The sequence below is a fragment of the Pelodiscus sinensis genome, chromosome 1, assembly GCF_049634645.1.
Source record: "Pelodiscus sinensis isolate JC-2024 chromosome 1, ASM4963464v1, whole genome shotgun sequence".
Taxonomy (NCBI): Eukaryota; Metazoa; Chordata; order Testudines; family Trionychidae; genus Pelodiscus; species Pelodiscus sinensis.
In genome coordinates, this window is record NC_134711.1 from 191,929,175 (window position 1) to 191,952,295 (window position 23,121).

General features: G+C 43.8%; 1 protein-coding gene across 7 annotated transcripts in view; it reads left to right on the forward strand.

The window, feature by feature from the left end:
• The window catches only part of AGPAT3 (1-acylglycerol-3-phosphate O-acyltransferase 3), a 140,355-nt gene that overhangs the window by 83,628 nt on the left and 33,606 nt on the right, over positions 1-23,121 (forward strand). For 4 of the 7 annotated variants that reach the window (XM_006137884.4, XM_075912563.1, XM_006137886.4 and 1 more), the window contains exon 2: positions 19,881-20,107. The exons of 1 other annotated variant lie outside the window; for it this stretch is intronic. In XM_006137884.4, coding sequence (XP_006137946.1) covers positions 19,930-20,107 — 178 coding nt within the window. In that variant the 5' untranslated portion in view covers positions 19,881-19,929. 2 more of the 7 variants (XM_025178881.2, XM_025178882.2) reach the window with 2 other exon arrangements.

A 23,121-nucleotide genomic window follows, 5' to 3' on the forward strand; every position in this document is an offset into this window, starting at 1 on the left:
GATTGAAGTCATCCTAAATTTTGAAAAATCTGTGTTCTATCCATGATTGGAACACTTGGGAGCAGTGGTGGTCAGTGCAAGGTTTCTTTTTCCTCACTGGTATTACAGATTGTACCTCCCTCCCTTAACCAGGACTCTCTGGTCTGGCCACATCTGTGGTCCAGCAGGCCTCGGGATGTTCCTGGACCACAGAGCCCAGATATGGAGAGGTTGGGCTGTGGGCAGGAGTGGCGACGACTCACCTGGAAGCCCCATATGGGGGGTGGGGAATATGAAGGGGCAGGCAGTGTAGTAGAGAGTTCTCCCTGTGGCCGGGAGGTGTGTCCAAGTGTCTAACCTTCCCCCCTCACACCCACTCTGTTCTAAAATTTGATGTGTCAATTTCACATGTGTTCATTTTTTTGATGGTCTCACTTTGGTATATAAGGTTGTGCCGATTTTCTTCCACATATTGATCTGAGGAAGTGGGTCTGGCCCACGAAAGCTCCTCACCTAATAAACCATCTTGTTAGTCTTTAAAGTGCTACATAGTCCTGTATTTTGTTTCAGCTACACCAGACTAACACGGCTGCATCCCTATCACTGTCTTTGGTTAGGACAGTCTTGTGGCCCACTGAGAGGGAGGGCCACTCATGTGGCCCACTTACTAGCCTAGGTTGCCCATCACGGTTCAGGAGGGACCACTGTGGGAGTTCTTCTTATGTCAGTGAATTGTGGGGTTTTGAGGAGCTCTGAACATTAGGCGGTAATAAGTGTATATAGTACCAAGTAAAGGCTGGACAGAATCTTGATGACTTGTAGGTTTTGGATTTGTAGAATGAAACCATGATTTTCCATCATTATATACCAGTTAGTCTCTGCTGCTGCTCACTATTGCTCAGTTTTAAAGTATTCAGATCCACAGTTACTTTGTAACTTATTTTCTTAAGGGGTCACTAATAATCTTATAATAATATTACACACAGGACCACTGGAGAGTAAAGAAACCCTACTAGACAAGAATTAGTGCCTTTGTAGATTGTGTGAGATTTTCAATTCCTGTTCAAATTGTTTGTTTATCATTCCTCTGGTAGCTGCAGATGTTCTTTAAGAAGCATGTTGGCTATTACTCATTTGTCAGCATTCGATGTAGACAGGCAATATCTGTGTAATGGCACCTCTCATTTAGCATTCCCCATTGAATGAATAATAAAGGAATATGTAAGAATTGAAGCAAAGGCAATTTGCAGAGTTGATTTGTCTGTTTTTCCTAAAATATCGATATCCATTAGGAAGGGGTGGGCGATCATTTTCACAGGGGACCACACCATTAATTTTGGTAAGTTATCATGGGCTGGCTTTGGCCCTGCGGAAGAGGCAGGACTTGTGGCTAGAGAGACTGTGTATATGAGAGTGAGACATAGACTTTGTGACATAGATTGCATGAGTCAATTTTCCCCCTAATGTTTTCCATTCATGTGCAGATTTTTTCTGTTCACATGTGGAATAAATGTTATGTGCACTGAGGCATGTGTGAATGTGCACCACCAGTAGAAACACAATCTAGCAGTCAGAGCTCTGCCAATCAGCTGGGTGGACATTTGAACCTGAGTGGCCACACAAGTGCATGACTTACAAGTGTTTGTGTGGCACTGACTGGGATTGTGTGTGTGTGTGTGTGTGTGTGTGTGTGTGTGTGTGTGTGTGTGTGTGTGTGATAATGACAATGTGTGTGGCACAGAGATAAGCTGTGACACAGACTGGGTGTGTGACGGTATATATGCTGGCTGCTGCTGGGTCTCTTTCTGAGAGATGCCATGTGCTGCCTCTTTAAGGGTACGTCTAGACTACATGCCTCTGTCGCCAGAGGCATGTAGATTAGGCTACCAGGCATAGGAAAATGAAGCGGCGATTTAAATAATCGCCGCTTCATTTAAATTTACATGGCTGCCCTGCTCATCCCAGGAGGCATACCTGGGTGGTCGACAAATGCCTTTGATGTCAACACCCGTGCGTCCAGACTACCGCGCTGAGCCGACAAACAGCTGATCAGCTGTTTGTCGGCTCAGCGTGGCAGCCATGTAAATTTAAATGAAGCGGCGATTATTTAAATTGCCGCTTCATTTTCCTATGCCTGGTAGCCTAATCTACATGCCTCTGGTGACAGAGGCATGTAGTCTAGACGTACCCTAAGACAGGGAAAGCTCTCCTGTATTCTCCTTTGCTTTGCAGAGATGGGATATGTAAGGAGAGGGGGGTGAGAGAGCTGGTGGCTGGAAAAATATTAGAAACAGTGCACGCCCTCTATAAGACAGGACTGGAGTATCTCCATGGTGAATGCGACGAGGAGTCCTGTGGCACCTTATAGACTAACTGAAGTGTAGGAGCATAAGCTTTCGTGGGCAAAGACCCACTTCGTCAGATGCATCTGATGAAGTGGGTCTTTGCCCACGAAAGCTTATGCTCCTACACTTCAGTTAGTCTATAAGGTGCCACAGGACTCCTCGTCGCTTTTGCAGATTCAGACTAACACGGCTACCCCTCTGATACTTGACTCCATGGTGAATGGCACTCTCCCCAACCCCTGCTCTTCAGAGATGGAGTACAGGGACAGTGATTCACCTTGATATCAGCTCTCCACTCCATCTCCCACCCCTCCACTCCACACAGCTGGGTGGAGGGTCCTGGGAGCAGTTGGCTGTAGGACAGAGCAAGGTGGAGGGAGGGACAGCTGAACACATGCTGCTGGCTGTAAGTATCCATGCTCTTCTAATCAGTTGGCTGGGTCACACAGAAATGTTGAGCTGACTGAATCCGGCCCATGAGCCATACTTTACTCACCCCTGCATTAGGATGTTGGTCTAAGACAGGGCTATTCAACTTTGGAAGCCCCAGTGACCACAGTGATACTCACAGCTTATGCGAAGGGCCGCAACTTAAGTGTGGTTGCATATATGTGCAAATATATATGCAAATATAAGCAAATAGCTTCTTCTACACTGCCGGGTATGAATACTAAGATTAAGGCAAGACTATACAACACACAGGCACCATTTAAATCAGTTCTGCTGATATTAATAAAATGCAATATTTACCAATTTCTGCCCATATGACCAATGCCAGTCCAGGAATTTCACTACTAAATGCATATCAACAGAAGACCATTATATTGACTTGCTGTTGTGGAGCATGTTCCCAGTGGAGGCCATATTCAAAGGATCCTTCCCACAGGTTGCATGTTGAGCCCAGCGTAAACCCAAACCGCACTGCAGGCTACAAACAAACAGGCCATGGGCCACATGCAGCCCACGGGCCGTGTGTTGAGTAGCCTTGGTCTAAGGCTTTAAGCAAGAGACCTCATGCCTTGATGAGAGAGTCATAGTAGTCCTATCTTACATCCATAGAGACCAAAATTCAAAGCCCACTTCGTTTTCCAAAAAATGGGATTTGAATCAGAAGCCAAATTATTAACATACTCTAATTTAGTTAGACCATTTGGTGATAATCTTATTGTGCTTAAGAGGAGCTGCTTTAGGTTTGGGGTGGGTGTTTATTTCATCAGTCATTCCTCTGAAGGTAAAAATCTCTATTGTAAGTTCCTCTGAGATGGGATGGGGGGCAGTATCTGTATCATATTCCTCAAAAATGTCAAAGCTGAGGCCACAAAGATCTGATTTTGATTTTTAAGTTTGAATTGAGCTGCTTTTCCAGGTTATTTAGATTTCAGAAAACTGTGCTAAGTAATATAAACAAATATTGGCCCAGAATCGTGGATATCACCAGGGGGATATGTAGGAATGCAAGGCTGAAAGCTATTTAGTTTGTGTAATAAAGTTCCTGGTTCTCCTAAGCAAATTTAGAGCTGGGGTAAGACCAGGCCTATGCTAGAAGCTTTTTGCTAATGTAGTAGTGTTGCTTAAGGGTGTGGTATGTGGTGGGGTGGTTTTCTGTTGTTGACTTAAATGTCTTTTTTTATTTATTTATTTTTTTAATCAGCAACAGCCATAGTGTATATCATGCCTGGGCAAAATATGGGCCGCATCCGGCCCGCCAAGCCACCAGGCAGAGCCCCCAGCTTCCCCCACAGCCCTGCACTCCTGGCTGAAACAGGGCTGCAGGGCTTCATTTCTGTTTTGAAACTGGAGAGGAGGGTGAAGTTTTAGGAGCCACCTCACCCCCAGCACATTCCCATTGGTCAGTTTCTGGCAGAATCCAGCCAATGGGAGCTGCTTGTTGGAGTAACAGGCAGCTAAGAAGAATCATGGCCCCTTTCCTAGGCTCAGTTATTCATGGAGCACATGGCCAGGCAAACTGGCTGGCTGGAAAACATTTTAAGCTCTGCAAGCAGGCAGGCTAGTTTGGCAGCTGAAAAGTAAGTCTCTTGGCCACAGACTGCTTCTGGTACCCCAGCCCTTTCCTACCCCTCCCCCCATATACTCAAACCCTCTGTCCCCCTCTTGAACCCATACTTCCTCCCAGATCTGACACCCCAATCTCCTGCCCCAGATCACAATCATCCCCTCTTACTATAGGTCACATCCCAAACCCATGCACTCCAGTCCCCTGCCCTAGATCACAACTACCTGCTTCATCCCAATTCCCTCCCAGACTCCAGTCTCCTGGCTGCACCCCAGTCTCTTACCCCAAGCTCCCTTCTGCACCCAGCCTCCATCCCAGACCCCGCACATCCTCCATTAATATCATGAAAGAGTGCGTCCCTCAACCACTTAATAAAATCTTAGAGTGCGCCCCCCCCGTCAAAAATTATTGCCCACCTCAGGTGTATATGCAGTTATTTTAAAAGTGCCATTCCTGATATTGTATAATTAATTTATGGAACTTGTACAAACTGTGCCAGCACTTTTTCTCAGGATTAGGTATGTCTGCTAGGGATGTAAAATCCCGTTTAATCAGTTAAACATTATGTTTAACTGATTAACTGCTTAAATGGAGGTGGGTGGAGGGCCCTTTGGGCTGGAGCAGCCCCAACCGATTAACTGTGACTTGTAAGTATCACTCAGTAAGGGTGATGCGAACTGATTAACCATTCGCTTCCCTAGTGGCTGCATAGCTATACTAGCAAGCATTTTCTAGAGCAGACCAGACCTGAATTGTACTACTCTTATTGGAGTTGTAGCAGATTGGGTGTGAACCTTATTACCTTAAGGCACAATCCTTCAAGGTTTTCTGTTGGGCAAAGCCAATGGGATTATCCACGGTAGTGAGCACTTTGCTTAATTGTATTAGGTGGTTCTTACTCATCATTTGGTCATGTGCCCAGGATTTTGTATCCATTCCTTCCTTTTTCACAGATAATTGATTGAGAGTATTCAGTGTCAGTGGGTATCATTAAAACTTTAAAAAGTGGCTGTTTGTTATTCTCTTCTGTTTTAAGAAACTTGGTTTCATGTGGATTGAAAGATGGTACCAATCTTGCATTTAAGAATTGTTGTTCAGCTGAGGTAGCATCTTAAAAGCATCCAATACAGTTCATGAGAAAGTGATAGATACCTGTACAGGAAGAGATTTTTCTGTATGATTTGCAGTAACGCTCATGAGCACTACATGGACAAGAGTGGAGTAAGTGAGAACAAGTACAGCCGAGACAGGGGCAGGGAAAGCTTCCCTCACCATTGTGCCTGTTTTCTGTTCTGGAGCAGTCATCCCTAGGAATGTGAGCATAGTTCAGGGTCTATATCAATGTTTCTCAAACTGTGATCTGGAAGAGTACTGCAGGAGGTCCACTGGCCCTGCTGATCAACTCCTCCCCCTTCCTCCCAGGGCTTCCTGCAGCCTGGGAAACAGCTGTTGAGAGGCATGCAGGAGATACTGAGAGGGAAGGGAAGGGACAGGGCATATTCAGATGAGTGGTCAGAAAAAAAGGCAGAAGAGAGGGAAGAGGTGGAGTAGGGGCGAAAAAAGATGGGGTGGGGCCTTAGGAAAAGGGTTGGAACAGGAACTGGTGTGGAGTGGAGGGGAGGGCTATAAAATGGGGGTCTTTTGGTTGCTAAAATTTGAGAACCACTGCTAGAGCCAGGGTGTCCAAACAGTTCTGACGCGATGGTGGCTACTGCTATAGCAAACTAGCCACACTCAACCGGCCAAATAGCCATATGTGGCTAGTGACTAGCACGTTGGACACCATTGTGCTAGAGAGGTAGGTGTGTGTGTGTGTGTGTGTGTGTGTGTGTGTGTGTGTGTGTGTGTTACAAACATTCTCTACAGCTTTTGCCTGCTTTATATCTATTTTGCCTAGATACTTGAGAGGGTGAGCCACAGACAGCTTAAATAAGCCGCCTTAGTTTTTGAGGATAAATGTTTAAGAGTCTATAATATAGTCATGGCAAATTCACTTGATGCCTAGTTGGAAGGTAATTCTAGGTTATTTCATGTAACACTGCATCACTCATTTAATAGAAAAATAGTTTTCATTTTGAACCAAACGCAGTTGTTTTAATTAGTCTTGTATATTGTCAAGAGACGCACGGAGTGTTTTGAACTTTAAAAGCTATGGATGTACATGTTGGCGAGATAAATCAGAAGGCCCACATCATGCATACACCAACACACGTATTCTTGTTGTATTCTTTCTGTGTGTTGAATTACTCCTTTTTATAAATTGGATTTTCAGAGTTTATAGAGACAAATGGGGTTTTCAAAGCGCAATAATCTGAAAGCTATTTTAAAAAATCGAATTAAATGGTGGTTTACAACTTTGATATTGTATCAATTTTCCTCTTTTGTTTCCCAAATAACCAAATGGCAACTCTTACCAAGCTAGAAAATGGAAGCAGAATTCACAAATACCTGGTATGGTGACAGGAAACACTGGAAGAGCAAGAATCAGGAGCAAAGATAGCTGAGTAAGTCAGGATGAATCAGGGTTGGAGAATGCCATTATAAACAGAGTGGTGGAAGAAGGAAATGGGAAAAAAGATCACATGAGTGGAAAGAATGCTACTCGCTGTAGAGAGAATAGGGGGACAGTTTTGCTTTAACGGGATCCCATCCTTTTGTGATGGAGCAAAATAAATTTGATTTAATCATCTGATCTAAACAAGAACATAAAAAGACCTGAAGAGGGTTCACGGCCTTAAATATTAACTGTTTGCACATGGAAGTATTTATAATAAATAAGTACACGTACAGCAACCCCGTGGTTCCGTTTAGTATTAATTGGTGCCCTGCAGCATTCTCCTCAATGGCATCAAATCCCAGAAGTTCTCTAATGCACCCCTAATTGCATTTCTTACAGTGTAAGCTGAAATCTGTCAATGGCCGTGATGGAAATGGGATTTGGAAGCAGTTTATCACGTCCACATTTCAACAATTCAGGAACTAGCAATGCAGTCTGAGACCTGTCATAGTTGTAAGGAGCTATGGGAATTCGAGGTGACAGTTGATCTTATGATTAAGGCACAAAACTGCAAGTCAAGAGGTTTATGTCCGATTCCCAGCTCTGCAAGAGAGTACCTGTCCTGGACACTTAACATCTGAGTCTAAGTTAGGGATGTAAATACCCCTTTAAAAAGTTAACCAGTTAAACGATATAATTTTAACCATTTAACAGTTAATCGGGGTCCAGACAGCCCGGCAGGGGCGGGGTCTACCCCAGCCTGGTCTGTGAATGTGGGCAGTGATGGCTCTGGACAGCCCGGCTATAGAGGGGTGGGGAGGAGAGGGAGGTTTGGTTAACTGGTTACCTGGCAAGCATGCCGGAAAAGCTAATGCTTACTGGTTAACTGGTGAACTTTTTACATCTCTAGTCTGAGTTTCCTCATTGAGGCGATAATATCCAACCCTGAGGAATACTAAAGTAAAGACAAATTCATTAATATATGTAGCTCTCTATGCTTTGGACACTAGCCATTCTAGAAGTACACCCTATTGTTTATAATTAAGGGTTTTCTGAGGTAGGTCTCCAGCTTTCTTAACCTCTGTGCATGAACTTACACATTTTAATAAAGTATAAACATAAAACTCCCTGGATTATGACAGAAAGCAGCCATCCTGTATAAAGGAGACCTTCAAGTCTTTGTATTTTGATTCCTTTTTGTGGTGTACATAAGTTCAAGAAAGACTCATTTTACTTGAATATCTTTCATGGCAATATTTTTACACACCACACACTATTGTATTTTTACTTGTATCTTCTCAGCTATTCCCAGTCTTGTCACAGCTCTCCTGTGAGCTATCTATGTAATATTTTTTTTAAACTTCTTCAAATAAAGTCTGGCAGGGGATATAGTCACTTGTTATTCAGATATTGTAAGAACCAATGGAAGAGGGCTTTAAATATAAATTTTAATTACAAAATGGACTCCACTTCTGCAAAAACCTGTTTCTTGAACCATCACTGTACATGGGATCTGAGAGAACATGTGAGCAAAAACTAAAGGAGGAGTTACTACCATGTGGAACTAGAAGAGCTGGGCACATGCGCCCAGGCCTTTGAAACTTTGTTCATGTGGAAAAGCTCTAGAGAAGTGGCTTTGCAGCTACACTGCAAAATGGTGTATGCACCTCCTTCCTCAACACAGACATTTTACTGCAGGAAAACTCCCCAAGGGCTTTTCTCCTGCCACTGACAAGCTTGGTGTGTGAACTAGTACACTAGTCTCAGCATTGTTCTTCTGAGTGGCTGCCAGGTCCAGTAATGTAAATGCGATAGATAGATTAGATAAGAAAGAGAGAAAGAAAGAAGTCCTACTCTTGACTTAACAGATACATTTTTGGTGCACATACTTATCATTTAAGAGAGCCATTGGTAGGGCTACCCCAGCTTTGTTAACTTGCATGCATGGTAGAAAGAGCAGGGAAATGGTAACATTGTGGATTGAGAGTTCAGGATTTGCCTCACCATATTGAACCATGGAGCCAAGAACTGTCAGCCCTCGGAACTTGTTGCCACGGGTTGTTGTGAAGACCAAAAGTATAACTTGCTTTCAAAAATAATTAGCTCAGTTTATGGAGGATAGGTCTTTCAGTAGTTATTAGCCAAGATGATCAAGGACACAACCCCATACTCTGGGTGCCCCTAAACCTCCTACTGCCAGAATCTGGAACTGGACAGCAAGGGAAGAATCACTCAAAATACCTTCTCTGTTCGTTCCCTCTGAAGCACCGGGCACTGGCTGCTGTAAGAAACAGGATACTGGACTAGGTAGGCCATTGGTCTGACCTAGTTTGACTGTTCTTATAGTTTATCTTGCCACTTGCAGTGTAGTATAGGATCAAGGAAATAGCTATATCTCTTTTATTGTTATTATGGGTTCTTCAGTTTACCTGTATGATAGAATGGCTCCATTGGATTGAACCAAAGGTGCTGTTAGGAAGAACAGGCAAGTAACAAACCAGTGGCCAGAGGTGAGATGCCTTTTGGATAAACTTGAGGGTAGCAACAGAACAGCAGCTGGACTGTTAATTGGGAAGATGCTTTTTTTCAGGCACAAAGTTATAGTTGGTTTGCCATGGCTGAGGGTTTAAGATCAAGAGAACATTAAACAATTAAAAACTTGTCTTCTAGCTTGGGGGGGCAGGGGTTCAGATGCAAAGACTGTTCATGGAGAGCCAACCAGCTGAGCCATTGTCCCTGAGGGATGGGTCTGGGGCAACTAGGCTTGAGAGAAATGAAAAGCTTTAGGTAAGAACCCGGGATGTAGGCTTCTTGCTGTTTGCAACCCTTTTCTCTCATTGCTGCGGCCCTTCTGGTGGATATGTTTGTTTTGACAAAGCTGTTTTGAGATACATTGGTCACAAGCTCCTAGAAGAAAGTTTCTTGCAGGTGCTGAATGCAGTTGGGCCTTTCATATTAGTACATTTGGGAAATGGGGATTACCACCCAAAGATCCAGTTATCAAGTGGTTAAACTGCCAGGTTCCATCTTTTCAGAAACAAAGAAAGCAAAATCTGTCCCCTGAGGGCACACTTGTGAGGTAATCCAAAGGGATCCAAGGCCTTAGCTCTCCTGTAACTGTGCCAAGTGGTCTATTCTCATATATTTTCCCAAAGGAAAGCAAAAAATCCCTCAGTGCACCGGATGAGTTGGGCAGTGAATACTCTGTACTCTTTATTGCGTTTTCCGTAATTCACTTGTATTTTCACAGAGAATACTGCAGTGTACCCTGCCTGTCTTGCATCTTATTAAACAAATCTCCAGTTGTTTTTATGGTTCATATACATCTCTCCCCAGCATACACACAGGAAATGGTATTCAAATGAAACTTCATTCAGATTTTAAAATGTTGGGTGTAGTTAACACACTGTGATCTTTCCAATTGGATGCTGTATTATCAAAATTAGAGGTAACAATAGTAGACACATAGGTCGGTATGTTGCTGGATACCTGCGTTCTGAGTTTAAAAACTCACAGTACCAAAAGTTAGCATCTCTCTTCAATAATACGGAATGACAGATGTGATTTCTGACTTTGGGAGATAATTGGCCCCATGAGGTATTTGTGTATTTGAATGACCCTTGCAACTTGGTGTTTGATGGAAGTTGTTTGTTCTAAGTTACCCTTTTGGTGCCCTGTGCATTAGTTGAAACAAAAAACAGGACTATGTAGCACTTTAAAGACTAACAAGATGGTTTATTAGATGATGAGCTTTCGTGGGCCAGACCCACTTCCTCAGATCAAATAGTGGAAGAAAATAGTCACAACCATATATACTAAAGGATACAATTTAAAAAAAAAGAACACATATGAAAAGGACAAAACACGCATTAGTGTTTTACTGAAATATTGATGTAAAAGGTAGGCAGTTCGCAAGGTCATAGGAATAGAAAGAGTACAAATGTCATCACCATTGGAGCTGTTCTGTGTCCTGTAGCCTGGGGGGAATATTCATGGTGTTTCTGTGTTTCGGGATTGCAGATGCATTAGGAGATTGTTGTTAGTAGGCTTGTGTATGTATTTTCTTCTGTTCTTATTGTAGTGTGGGGGGGGCGGAGGACAGTTGAAAATTGCTGCAAATTGCTCCATGGAAATTGTTTCCTCAATATCTACTGTACTCAAAATACTATTAATAAATTTGTTTATGAGATATTAAAGTTGGGCTTGTTCCTCATTATAATAAATAGTAATCCCTGTTTACTTCTTCTCAATCTAAATTGATCGGTAGGGAATTCACAATGCATCGCGGGCTGACAAAATAACATTTCCCATTCGGACTTAGGCTGTCTTGTTGACCTGGCCAACTGAGACAGAAATGCAGAAAAGTAAGCTCTAACTTGGACTAATGTTGTATTACTGTCAAATAACATACCATGGAAGATTCTGAGCCCAGTGTTGAAGTCAGTATTAGTCAGGTGGGAGAGAAAACAGAACTTTTTAGATTCTTTTGGTTTCCTGTCTTTTTAAGATTGGATAGAAGTAAAATAATTATATTTTACAAAATGTTGGGGATAATCCTATCCCTGAATCGTCTCTAGTCCCCAAAAGTGGAGGGTTGAAGCAGATCCACAGTTTGGCTACTGTTCTTATTCAAGTAATAGCCCTAAAGGCGATGTACTTAAGGAGCACATGTACTCCATGCTGCTTTCATCAGAGACTTTAATTAGCAATTCAGGTTTAGCTGGTGCCTGTGCTAATGATATCTTTCTGCCTGCATCAAGGCTGTATCAGGCTGTGTGGGTAAAGTGCCTTCAGTTTCTTCTCCTTCGCCTTGACAATTGACTGCTTAAGGGTTGGTCATACCAAGAAGCATTTTCTGCGCTTTCTCTGTTCTTTGACTTTGGTCTTCAGTTGAATGTGGAAAACTCCACACTGACTCCTGTTCAGACTTGTGATTTATAGGGTCCCCCCTAGCTCTTGTACATTTGAAAAGCAGGGAGCGAGGGGGCCAGCAGGGGACTGTTTGAGTCTCCAGCTCACCCTAGGCTCCCCGCAGCACTTCTGCTTTTGAAATGTAGCAGTAGGCCTGTTCTTGCTACATTTAAAAGGCAGAAGTGCCACCAGTTCCCCCTGTACCCCTGCCCCTTCTCCCCACGGAGACGGTGCTTTTAAGTTGGCTCCCTCCAGCACCGGATCCTGCTCCCCCTGCCTTGCTGCCTCTCTCTGATAGAGGCAGGAAGGGGGAAGCAACTGGTCGAGTCACTAGTCAGCTTATCCAATAAGCATTGGCTTATTAGATAATTGACTAGTTGCTTACAACCTAATCACTTCTCACCTTCTCTCCCAGGATGCCAACTGACAGGTGCATCCCAATTCACTGGCTCAAGGAAGGGCTACTTGATGGTTTGTGGAGATACAGTTGTCCTGTTCTGCAAAAGTAAAACACATTGTTGAACAGTAGGATTCTGCCTGAAACACTTGCTTTCAAAGGTGGAGCAGATTTAGTCGGTGGGTTGACCTCCAGAAGGCTGTCCCTCGCTTCTGCTCACTCTGCAATACCTTTTGCAACTCAGAGAACCAGGGCTGTCATTGAATTCCCTGAAGATTCATGTGACTCTCCTAACAGCATTTTAGACCTTATTGAGGGGTCTCCCTGTCTGCTCATGCTGCAACTGCAAGATTCATGAAAGGTCTAGGAAATTTCTTCCCAAGGTGAAAGTCCCTCCCCAGCTTTTTGTCTTTATTTGGTTCCTTAAAATCTTATGAAATCCTCTTTTGAACCAATGGAGACCTGTTCCTTATTGAATTGTCTATGAAATCAGCCTTCCTCGCCTTATTATCTCAGCCCACAGAGTCAGAGAAGTTGAGGCATTAATGGTGGAATCTGCTTTTGACAGTGTTTTGCGAGAATGAGGTTTCCCTAGAGTTGCATCTCCGGTTTCTTCCTAAAATGTCTTCTGTCTGATCTAGGGTTGCCAGGTGTCCAGTTTTGAACTGGACAGTCCAGTATTTGAGCTTTCTGTTTGGGAAACAAGTTGAGAAAATAGAACTGTCTGGTATTTTCTAAATAAGATGTAAGGTAGATTGTGATGTAATGTCAAGTGTGTCCGGTATTTTTGTTGAAACCATCTGGCAACCCTAGATCATTTACCTACTAGTTTTCTTTCTGAAACTGTACAATTCCAACTAGGAGACTGTTCTCTATACTCTAGATGTTAGGAGGGTGTCATTTTTCTATCTAAATAAAAACAAAACTGTTTTGTAAATTGCCTACACTATTGGTTTCATTTGCAGACAGATCAAAGGTTCTGCCATTTCTAGTCATAGGCTACTGGAATAGATTTTTGGGTATATAATACCTTCTTACAATACAATACAGCTCCCTCTCCCCAGTAGCATGTCAGCTCATTCGATGGTGTCCCAATCTACATCTGTGGCTCTACTTAAAAAGTCACATTTTCTGAGCTGTGCAGAATTACTGTGTGTGATCTTTGGCACATGCCTTCTCCAGATGTTATGCCTTAGTCAGTGCTGACAGATGTAATACAGCATTTGGCAATGCAATTCTTTCCTTTGTAATGGACTGAACTCCAAAGCTCCTTGCCCTGTTTATGTGGATGCTGAGAGTCACTGGAAGTGGAGCACCCACAGGGACACTACTCAAAGGAGGAGAGGTTACTCACCCAGTGCAGTAACTAGTTCTTTTGAGATCTGTCCCCCTATAGGTCAGCCATGGCCAACCTGCGGCTCGCGAGCCGCATGCAGCTCTTGCCCTGCCAAAAGTGTGGCTTGCAAAGCCACTCCTGCGTGCCCCCCCCCCCAATTGCCCCCACCAGCTCCCTCCGGACTCTGGTTTCCCTGTACTTACCAGGTCGGAGCTGTGGGGTTTTAAAAATGGTGCCCAAGGTGGCAGCTGTCTTAAAGGGGCGACCTTTTTTGTTGTTTTTTGTCGACAATTCGGGGGGGGGGGGGCTGCTTGTTGTTTTTGCTTGACAGTTCTGGTGTGGCTCTTTGCATTTTTTCCACCGCTGTTTTGGCTTTCTTTGTTAAATGGGTTTGCCACCCCTGCTATAGGTGATCCATTACCCTTGCTCCTTCCCCTCTGCTTTGGACAAGATACTGAGGGACACATTTCAAAGAACTAGAATTATTGCACAGGGTGAGTAACCTTTCTCTAGTGTCAGGGCTGCACTAGCAATCACTGCATTTGTAGCCCCAAAGTACATTGGGGCATAGTGAACCCTAGAGAGCTGGGCTCTGAGCGTGCCAGTGGTACAGGCTCCCTAAATCACGCCTTCTACTTGTGCTTTCTTGACACCCTATTCCCCGAGGCAGGGCTTTCGACATCGGCTTCTGGTGGAGCAAGATTTGCCTTTTCGTATCCATAGTGTAGTAAAGTACTGATCTGATTGAGAAATGCTAGAATACCCTGGATTTAGTGCAAAGCAAAGGAGGCATAAAAGCATGAGTCAGGCTCCTAGAGGGAGGGATAGCTCAGTGGTTTGAGCACTGGCTTGCTAAACCCAGGGTTTTGAGTTTAATCCTTGAGGGGACTATTTAGGGATCTGGGGCAAATCTGTCTGGGATGGTACTTGGTCCTGCTGTGAGGGCAGGGGACTGGACTCAATGATCTCTCAAGGTCCCTTCCAGTTGTACAAGATAGGTATGTCTCTAGGTATATCTCCATATATTTATCAGTTAAAAACCTTCAGGGTTATTAGTTGGCATTACCACTTTGTAGTAGTGGTTTGTTTCTGATCGTAAATGGTGCATCTAAAGGGAAGGAAGCATGTTGCATAATGCAAGGTAATAATGCCTGTACTAATAACTGTGATGACATACATGATCATCAGCTAAGATCACCCCATATGCTTGTATAAAATGCAAATTGAAATTGTATGAGAGATTATGTGGAGAGAAAACAACAGATTTTCTTTGGCTATCTGCACTGAACTTGGAAAGATAACAGATAAAGGAATGATAAAGATAAAATCTTGGAAGTAAGGAGATAGGCTTGCTTATCACTACTAGTAATTCATAGGCTAACTTGAATGTTCTCATGAAAAGATCTGAAGCCATTGTTGTGTAAGGAATCAGCTGCTTGGTGTGTCAGCTCAGCAAGTAAGGTGAAGGTACAGTACACGTGAACTATATTGCAAAACTTAGGTTGTGTCAGACATCCTGGAAACAGGTGAGTTTTTAAAAAATAATTAGTTGTCCTTTCATTGGATTGTAAGAATTATTGCTAAGAAACGGCACTGTGTGCCTGCCAGAAATGGAAATTTAAAAAAATATATATATTTTGTTTTAGATTCAGCCTTTTTTTCTTATAGGAAAAATCCAGGGAGAATCCAGAAGAATAAATTTATTCAACTCTGAGTTAGCGCAGATCAATAGCATGATAGTCACTATGTAAAAATCTAAGATAGCTAGAACTGGTCAATTTGACATGTTTCTCCCTTTCCTCTATTATGTTTCCAAATGTACATATGGCAGGAAAATTAAACCCCTCTCAGCTCATTTACAGTGCAGGAGGCAATAAGACATATTCTAGGAATCTGAAGGAAGCACCTGACAAGTAGGAGTTGCACTAGTTTGTGTTAATCAGGAAACCAGGATCCTTAGTACAAATGCTGGAGAATTATAAATAGCAGCACAATTTTAGAGAGTGAAAAATGAAGATGCTCCATCGGTTTTTGGCTGTCGTCTTTTTTTTAATCATAGGGAATTATAATTTTAAAATATTTTTGCTTAGCACTTTACATTAGGGATGTAATAGTTTAGTAGATTAACTGATAAGCTTTTGCTTATCGGTTAATGCTATAGACTACATGTACTCCTCCTCCCCCCCCCCCCCCATTGCCAATACTTTTTTTTTTATCAGGCTGGCCAGCAGCCTGACTCAGCCCCGGTTTGTGTCAGGTCTGAGACCTACCCCTGCTGCGGCTCTGCATTTAAAGTGTATTTGGAACTGGGCAGGCAAGCAGCCCGGCTCAGTCCTGGCTTGTGCTGGGTCTGGGACCTATTCCTGCTGCAGCTCTGCATTTAGAGTGTATTAGGAGCCAGGGGCGGACGAGACATTTGCAGAGCCCAGGGCAGCACAATTTCGCGCATGCACCACGGCCACAACCGACAGGTAGTAGCGCATGCGCGGGGCCCTATTGAAGCGCGGGGCCCAAAGCAGCCGCCCCACTCGCCCTGCCCTATATCGGCCGCTGTTAGGAGCCAGGTGGGCAGGCAGCATGGTTCAGTTCCAGCTCGCACTGGGTCCGGGAGCTCAGACCTTCATTCCCTCCTCTTTGTCCCCACCCCCCAGAAAGGGGCTGCTGCCATTCCATGCTGCTGCCTCTGATACAGAGGCAGCAGCACAGGGTGGCAGGCAACCAGTACACAAGGGAAGCTGGTTTTTAAACTGGCTCCTCTCATGGACCAGCTCCTGCCTGGGATCCCACGCTGCTGTCTCTGATACAGCATGGAGTGGCAGGGAGCTCCTCGGCAGTGGGGCCAGAGCGCACTGGCTGCCAGCCCCACCCCCAGGGACTATAGAATAGTCGAGTAACTAATAAGAATTCATGAGGTTAATCAGCTATTCAACTGACTGATATTTAACATCCCTACTTTACATTTTCAAAGCATTTCATCACCATTAACCATTTGTCAAGTGAGCTAATGCCCTCACAATGGAAATATTGTGGGGGTTCTACCCTTGTATAAACTTCACATAGTGGGGGAGGGGGAACAAGAGCAGGACCCAGAGTGTGGAGCAGGCCACCACAAGGGCTGGGAAGCAGGGAGAAGGATCCAGAGGGACTGGAGTTGCTGCTACAAGGTCCATGATTAGGCTGCAATGGGGCCCAGGATCAGGTAGAAACCCTGGAGGGCCTCCTTCCCCACTGGAGCCAGGTGTCAGCCTCTCACCAAGCCTCAGTACTTGTCCTTTCTCCCCCTCCTATTCATCTGCCCCCATGGGTCCAAATCAGCCATTCATTTTCTAGTGACTTTGCTCACTGAATTCAATGGGATGTAAAATTATTCCTATGCATAAATGTTGGCAGAATCAGGCAAAGACTGCCTTTTAGAAATAATCCTAAAGTTCATTGTCTCTTGCACACAACCAGGGTAACTCTCTCTGTGGCTTGTTTTTCCTGTGTTCTCCTTTTCTGGTGAATTTGTAAATAAATGTGCATCCTTTTTGTTAGGTTACAGAGCTTAATTTACATTGTGACAGAGAAATATCCATTTCTTATCTCCTGCCTGGAGAAAAATCCATTTTTCACTGTTGCTGGTGACTAATACCTTGATACAGACTTTAAAACAAATTCAGTGTACAAACATAACTTCAGTGGTGCGGGAACATTTTAAAGAGTGGAGGTGTTAAGCTGTCTACCTCTAGTTGAAGCTGTGATCAAAGCCCCAGTACCAGGAGCTATTAGCCAGGAGCCTAGGCATGGGGCAGAGAGCAGAGGCCTCTGGTGTACGGAGCTCAAACTGAGACCCCAGCATATTTGGCTGGCAGCCAGGGTTGCCAGGTGTCTGGTTTTGAACTAGACAGTCCAGTATTTGAGTTTTCTGTTTGGGAAACAAATTGAGAAAATAGAAATGAGAAAATATAAATGTCCGGTATTTTTTCAAATAAGATGTAATGTAGATTGTGATGTAAAGTCAAGTGTGTCCGGTATATTTGTTGAAACCATCTGACAACCCTACTAGGAGCAGAGCCCTCAACATGAAGGAAGCTGTCAGGAGCGTGGGTGCTAGGCTGGGAGCCCATGGGTGCCGCAGTACCCCCTGCATCCCTAGTTCCCATGCCTAGCCATAACTTCTTACATAATGTCTGCACATATAACTCAACACTATTAAGGCTAAATATGACAGTAGCTTTCCTTTTAAGCCTTTCATGATGTTCTTTGGTGGACCAAAATGTACATACTGGAAAGTTCCTGTATCCTTCTTGCAGTTGGCATTGAGGAGTTCCTGGGTCCCAAAGCAGAGAAAAGGAGAAGATAACTGAACTGCCTAGGAGCTAGAATTAGAATTGGGAAATATAGTAGGACTATAGAGTTATGAACACCAGAGTTACAAACTGACCAATCAACCAGACATCTCATTTGGAATTGGAAATATGCAATCAGGCAAAGACAAAAAGATAGTACTGTGTTAAAACAAATGACTAAAAAAGGGAACGCAGCATTTTTCTTCTACATAATAAAGTTTCAAAGCTGTATTGATTCAATGTTCAGTGGCCGTATAAGTTAAAACTATATTATTTTGTTAAGAGTTATAAACATTGCAGAGTTGCAAACAACCCTCCATTCCCAGGTATTCATAACTCTGAGGTTCTATTCATTTCCATTCTTAGTATGCTGGACCACACTGCTTCTCCTAGTGCAGCACTGTTTTTCCAAAATATTTAAATGGGAAGGACCCATCCAGTAGATGAGCCATAGCCCCACTTTTTAGACAAAGCAGATAAAGAGCATGGCCACCATACTGTATGCTTCTGCCTTTAGTTCTTGTTTTAAATAGGTCAGTGTGGTGAAAAAGCTTTGGGGGCAGGCCATGAAGGGGTCAGTGGATCCACACTTACATCAGTACATGTCCTAAGCACACCACACATTTGGCTCAGGGGGCAATAGTCAGTATTCCAGTTCAGACAGGAACAAGCAGCTGTCGAGGTGCTACAGTGCATGCAGCCTGGTCACAGACTGGAGATTGATATACAGGCAGTCCCCGGGTTACGTACAAGATAGGGACTGTAGGTTCTTAAGTTGAATCTGTATGTAAGTCAGAACTGGCGTCCAGATTCAGCCGCTGTTGAAACTGATCAGTTTCAGCAGCGGCTGAATCTGGACGCCAGTTCCGACTTACATACAGATTCAACTTAAGAACCTACAGTAAGTCGGAACTGGCGTCCAGATTCAGCCGCTGCTGAAACTGATCAGTTTCAACAGCGGCTGAATCTGGACGCCAGTTCTGACTTACATACAGATTCAACTTAAGAACCCCAGGCTCCGCAGCTTTGCTCTGCTTTGCTCCCCGTCCCCCTGGTCTGCCGACCAGGGGGACGGGGAGCAAAGCAGAGCAAAGCCGCAGAGCACGCGGGCAGCTGACAGCTGACAGCCCAGACGCGTCTGGGCTGTCTGCTGCCCGCATGTTCCGCTGCTTTGCTTCCTCTCCCTGGTCTGCTGGAGACCAGGGAGAGGGAGGGCCCCGCTTGTAACTGCAGATCTGACGTAAGTCGGATCCGCGTAACTCGGGGACTGCCTGTATATAATTTTTTTTGGTCTGATCACACAGCCTTGTTACTTGGACTTTGTGTGAAAAGAGGTGGTAGTCAGCCGCAGTGGTCGGAATAATTTTTCTCAAGTGGTTAAAAATTCTGTTTAATAAGATTCTTACTCGGGGTGATTTGCATTATTGTCCAAATAATGATTGTCCCACTACACAAAAAGACCTGAAAAGAGGCCTGGAGACTGGTGATTATCCTCCTGTTACAGTCAAACAGAGAAATAACACTTTCCTAAATTTCTTTTCCAAAAGCTGGTATCTTTTAGAGATGTCAAATATTGGTTAATTGAATAACCTCATGATTCTTATTGATTAGTCGACTATTCTATAGTTCCCGGGGGCGAGGCTGGCAGCCTGTGTGCTCTGGCCTCACTCCTGAGAAGACCCCTGCCACTCTGCACTGCTGCCTTTGTATCAGAGACAGCACCATGGGGTGCCAGGTGGGATATGGTCTGCAAGGGGAGCCCATTTAAAACCCAGCTCCCCTTGTGGACCTCTGCTGTCACCCTATGTTGCTGCCTCTCATAAAGAGGCAGGAATGCGGGGTGGCAGCAGCCCCTGTCTAGTGGGTGGTCTGAGTTCCCAGACACCATGTGAGCCAAAACTGAGCTGGGTTGCTGGCTAGGCTGCTAAAAAATGCACTGGCAAGTGGGGTGGGGAAGATATGAGTAATCTAAAGCATTAACCTATAAGCTTTTGCTTTCGGTTGATTAGTTAATCAATGACACTTTTACATCCCTAGTATCTTTATTTTCTATTCTCTCTCTCTCTCTTTCAGGACAGTTATTCTGAGCGAAGGACCCTGCAAGGCCTACTAAGCGGTTATCATGGGCTTAATTGCATTTTTGAAGACTCAGTTTATAGTTCATCTTCTCATTGGGTTTGTCTTCGTTGTGAGTGGGTTGATCATTAACTTCGTCCAACTATGCACGCTAATCCTCTGGCCTATAAACAAGCAGTTTTATCGCCGAGTAAACTGTCGCCTTGCTTATTCGCTCTGGAGCCGTGAGTATACTTTGGTGGGGATCAGGCTTTAAAAAAATTGAGTAGGGTTTTGGTAAATCCTGAAACCTAGTGGAAAAGGGCATTGTGTCAGATGAGCAACACACTTGTGACTTCATTGACACTCCTAAAAGGAGCCCATCAGAGACCCCCTGCTGCCCTGCCACATGGGAAATTACCGGTACTGTTGTCGTCTTTTATAAATATCTTCTAGATTCCATGCAGAAATCCCTGTTGATGCAGCATTAAGAGGACACACTCTTCCTCTGCTTGTGTCCTTTGTTTTGCCTGCCTTGTCTCCTGTCACAAGTAACTCTGCCTTTTCTCCCACCATCGCTTGTGTTTGGTTCTGTGAATGGTACTATGTTGCTCTCCTTCATAACCCACCCAAAACCTCCCTTCTTTCATTGGCTTCCTCCAATCTAACAACGCTGTTCTCTCACTGGACTTTGTTCCCTCTTTAGTAGGGGGCACAATTTCGAATATGAGTGTTTAACATTAGATGCCTAAATCCATATTTAGGCACTTACCTCAGTGGCCTGATTTTCAAAAAGAGCTGTTTACTTTAGTGCAAGTTGCTGGGTGCTCAGCACTCTTGAAAATTAGACTACTAAGGTAGATCCCTCAATAGGGATTTAGACCTCTAACATTAGATGTTAGTGCTTAAAAAAAATTATGAGCTCAAAAATATTATAAACAAATATACTCTGTAGAAGTAGCAGCGGAAGCTTCCTAAAAGAAAGGGGGGGGCACTGGTGCCCAACTGTAGCCCTACCCATGTGCCGCCTCTTCTCCTGAGGCCCTGCCACTGCATTGCCTCTTCCCCTCCCCCCCACAAGGCTCTTTGTCCCCCTCCTTCCCACCTGCTTCCTTCATCATTTGTCCGTACGCTGGGTAAAAACTGGAGGGGTCATAGCCCCAGGTCCCCTCTGTTCCATTATCCCTTCTCTATAATGCCAAAAATATACATCAAATAGTAGAGGAGGCAAAGAAAACTGCCAGAAAAAAACTGTTTTCAAGCTTAGGAGGGGAGGATATTTCAAAAATACTTTTTAAAAATAGTCACTGTCCTCTTTATGTCAAAGTACAGCCCTGCAAACCTTTATTCACTCAAGTAGTTGTATGGTCTTGTCTGAAAGAATGGCCTTCCTGTATCATCAAGGATTGATTTGCAAATTTAGGCTCTTAGCTTATACGAGAAGCTAATATCAATTAAGTATTGAGAATTATCCACTGTGTAATAGTTAAAATCAGATTATATTTTGAAATGTCTATATCCATCTATTGGCTATACTGAAAATACCATATGCTTATGCTCCAAAAAGGAATGTAGCAGTTGAGTAAGATCCTAGGTACAATCTAGTTATAGTATGTACTGTGCTAGCTTGAAGCCTACTATACCAGGGGAGGCCAAACTGGTTGCCAATTCACATGTGGCTCTCTTACCGCATGTGCAGTAAGTGCAGCTCGCAGAGCCCTCCCTGCTGCCCCCTATTCTCTACCTATCAGATGGAGGGGAGCTCAGGCCCTCTGCCTTGCAGTGGGGTAGTGGAGTAGGGACTTTTGCCCAGAAGGGAGAGGAGTCCAGGGCTTCACACTTGGCATGACTTGGGACTTCAGCAAGAGCATGTCTGAAGCCCCAAGCCCTGACAGGAACCTCTTCAGGTACTGAAGCCACGGCCACTGGCAGGCACACCTTAGCTCTCAAACTTCTGAAGATTGTTTATGCAGGTGGGAGGGTCAGTAAGTTTTGCCACCCCGTACTATATATACATTTAAAATATGTGAGAAATTAAACGATGAACCTTAGGGTGTACGGTATAAATAGGACTTAGGTTTTAACAGTGCTAATGGCCTGTAATGGAAAAACTGACGGAACATTCAGTTTAATTGTGGTTTATAATGAAGAAAGTAACATAGCCTTATAAACCTACCAGGGCAAGTGGTGCCATTTATAACATCAATAAAGAATACTAATGTATTTTAGGAATTGAGCTATAGTTAGCATTCAATTCTTCCTCATTGGTTTTAATCACTTACAATTTACTTAGAAATGTTTCTTTTAAGCTGGTGTTTCTCGTGCCAGTTTTCAGCTTAAAGATAACTTCTAAAAAAGCAATTTCTGCAAAAAACATTCAGTCCAGCTTTGCTCTTTGTAATTTTTTTCTTGGTTTTATGAGGTATACGTAATATTGTAATGCTTATCTAGGACAATTGTGTCATGAGACTGAGATGTGTTATTGTAGGGCCGATGGGATTCCAGGTGAATACATCTCTGGTGATGTTTGGATAATTGGTGATAGTGAGAGAACAGGAAAAACAAAGATGGATTCAAACTTCCATCTTGGCATATGCAGAATTACTGTGACAGATATTGAAACACCTTGCAGTTTCTGTCTATTGAATTATGAATGTGTTCTCCTCTGTGGAGGAGGGTTACTAATGCTCCTTCAGGAATTAAGAACAGTGATGGAGAGATTAAGGCGAGTCAACGAGAATAAAGAGTTCTATTGTGGTACCTCCCTGAAGTGTTTTGCATACTCTGGTTCAAAGTGGGTTTTCCAGAGGCTCAAACCAAGAAAGAGCTCTTGGTATACACAGGCTGAATTTGAAGTGACGTAGTGCCATCTTTCTGAACTAATAAGCCAACCTTAACTTTTGTCGAAGGGGCCCAAGCTGGTTGAAGGATTGAAAGCACTTTGGCCCCATAAGGCTGATGGCTGTTACCTCATATGTTTAGTATAGGTTTAACTCTGATTTTTTTATACATTTTTCTCTGTGAAACTTTTTCCTTAAGAATAAATGTCCCTGCTTAGAAAGAATGGTTTGGATTACTGGTAAACCACACCTGTCATAGTCCTCAGAGAGAAAGCACCCAACCACTGGCTGTTAGCAGGCTTGCTGATGTAAGACAGGGGTCTGTACCACCTTAAAACTGCTGATCAGAATGGAATGGGACAAGGGTCCCTGTGAAGAGACAGACAGGTAGTAGCAGGAGTTCTTTGAGTGCTTGCTCA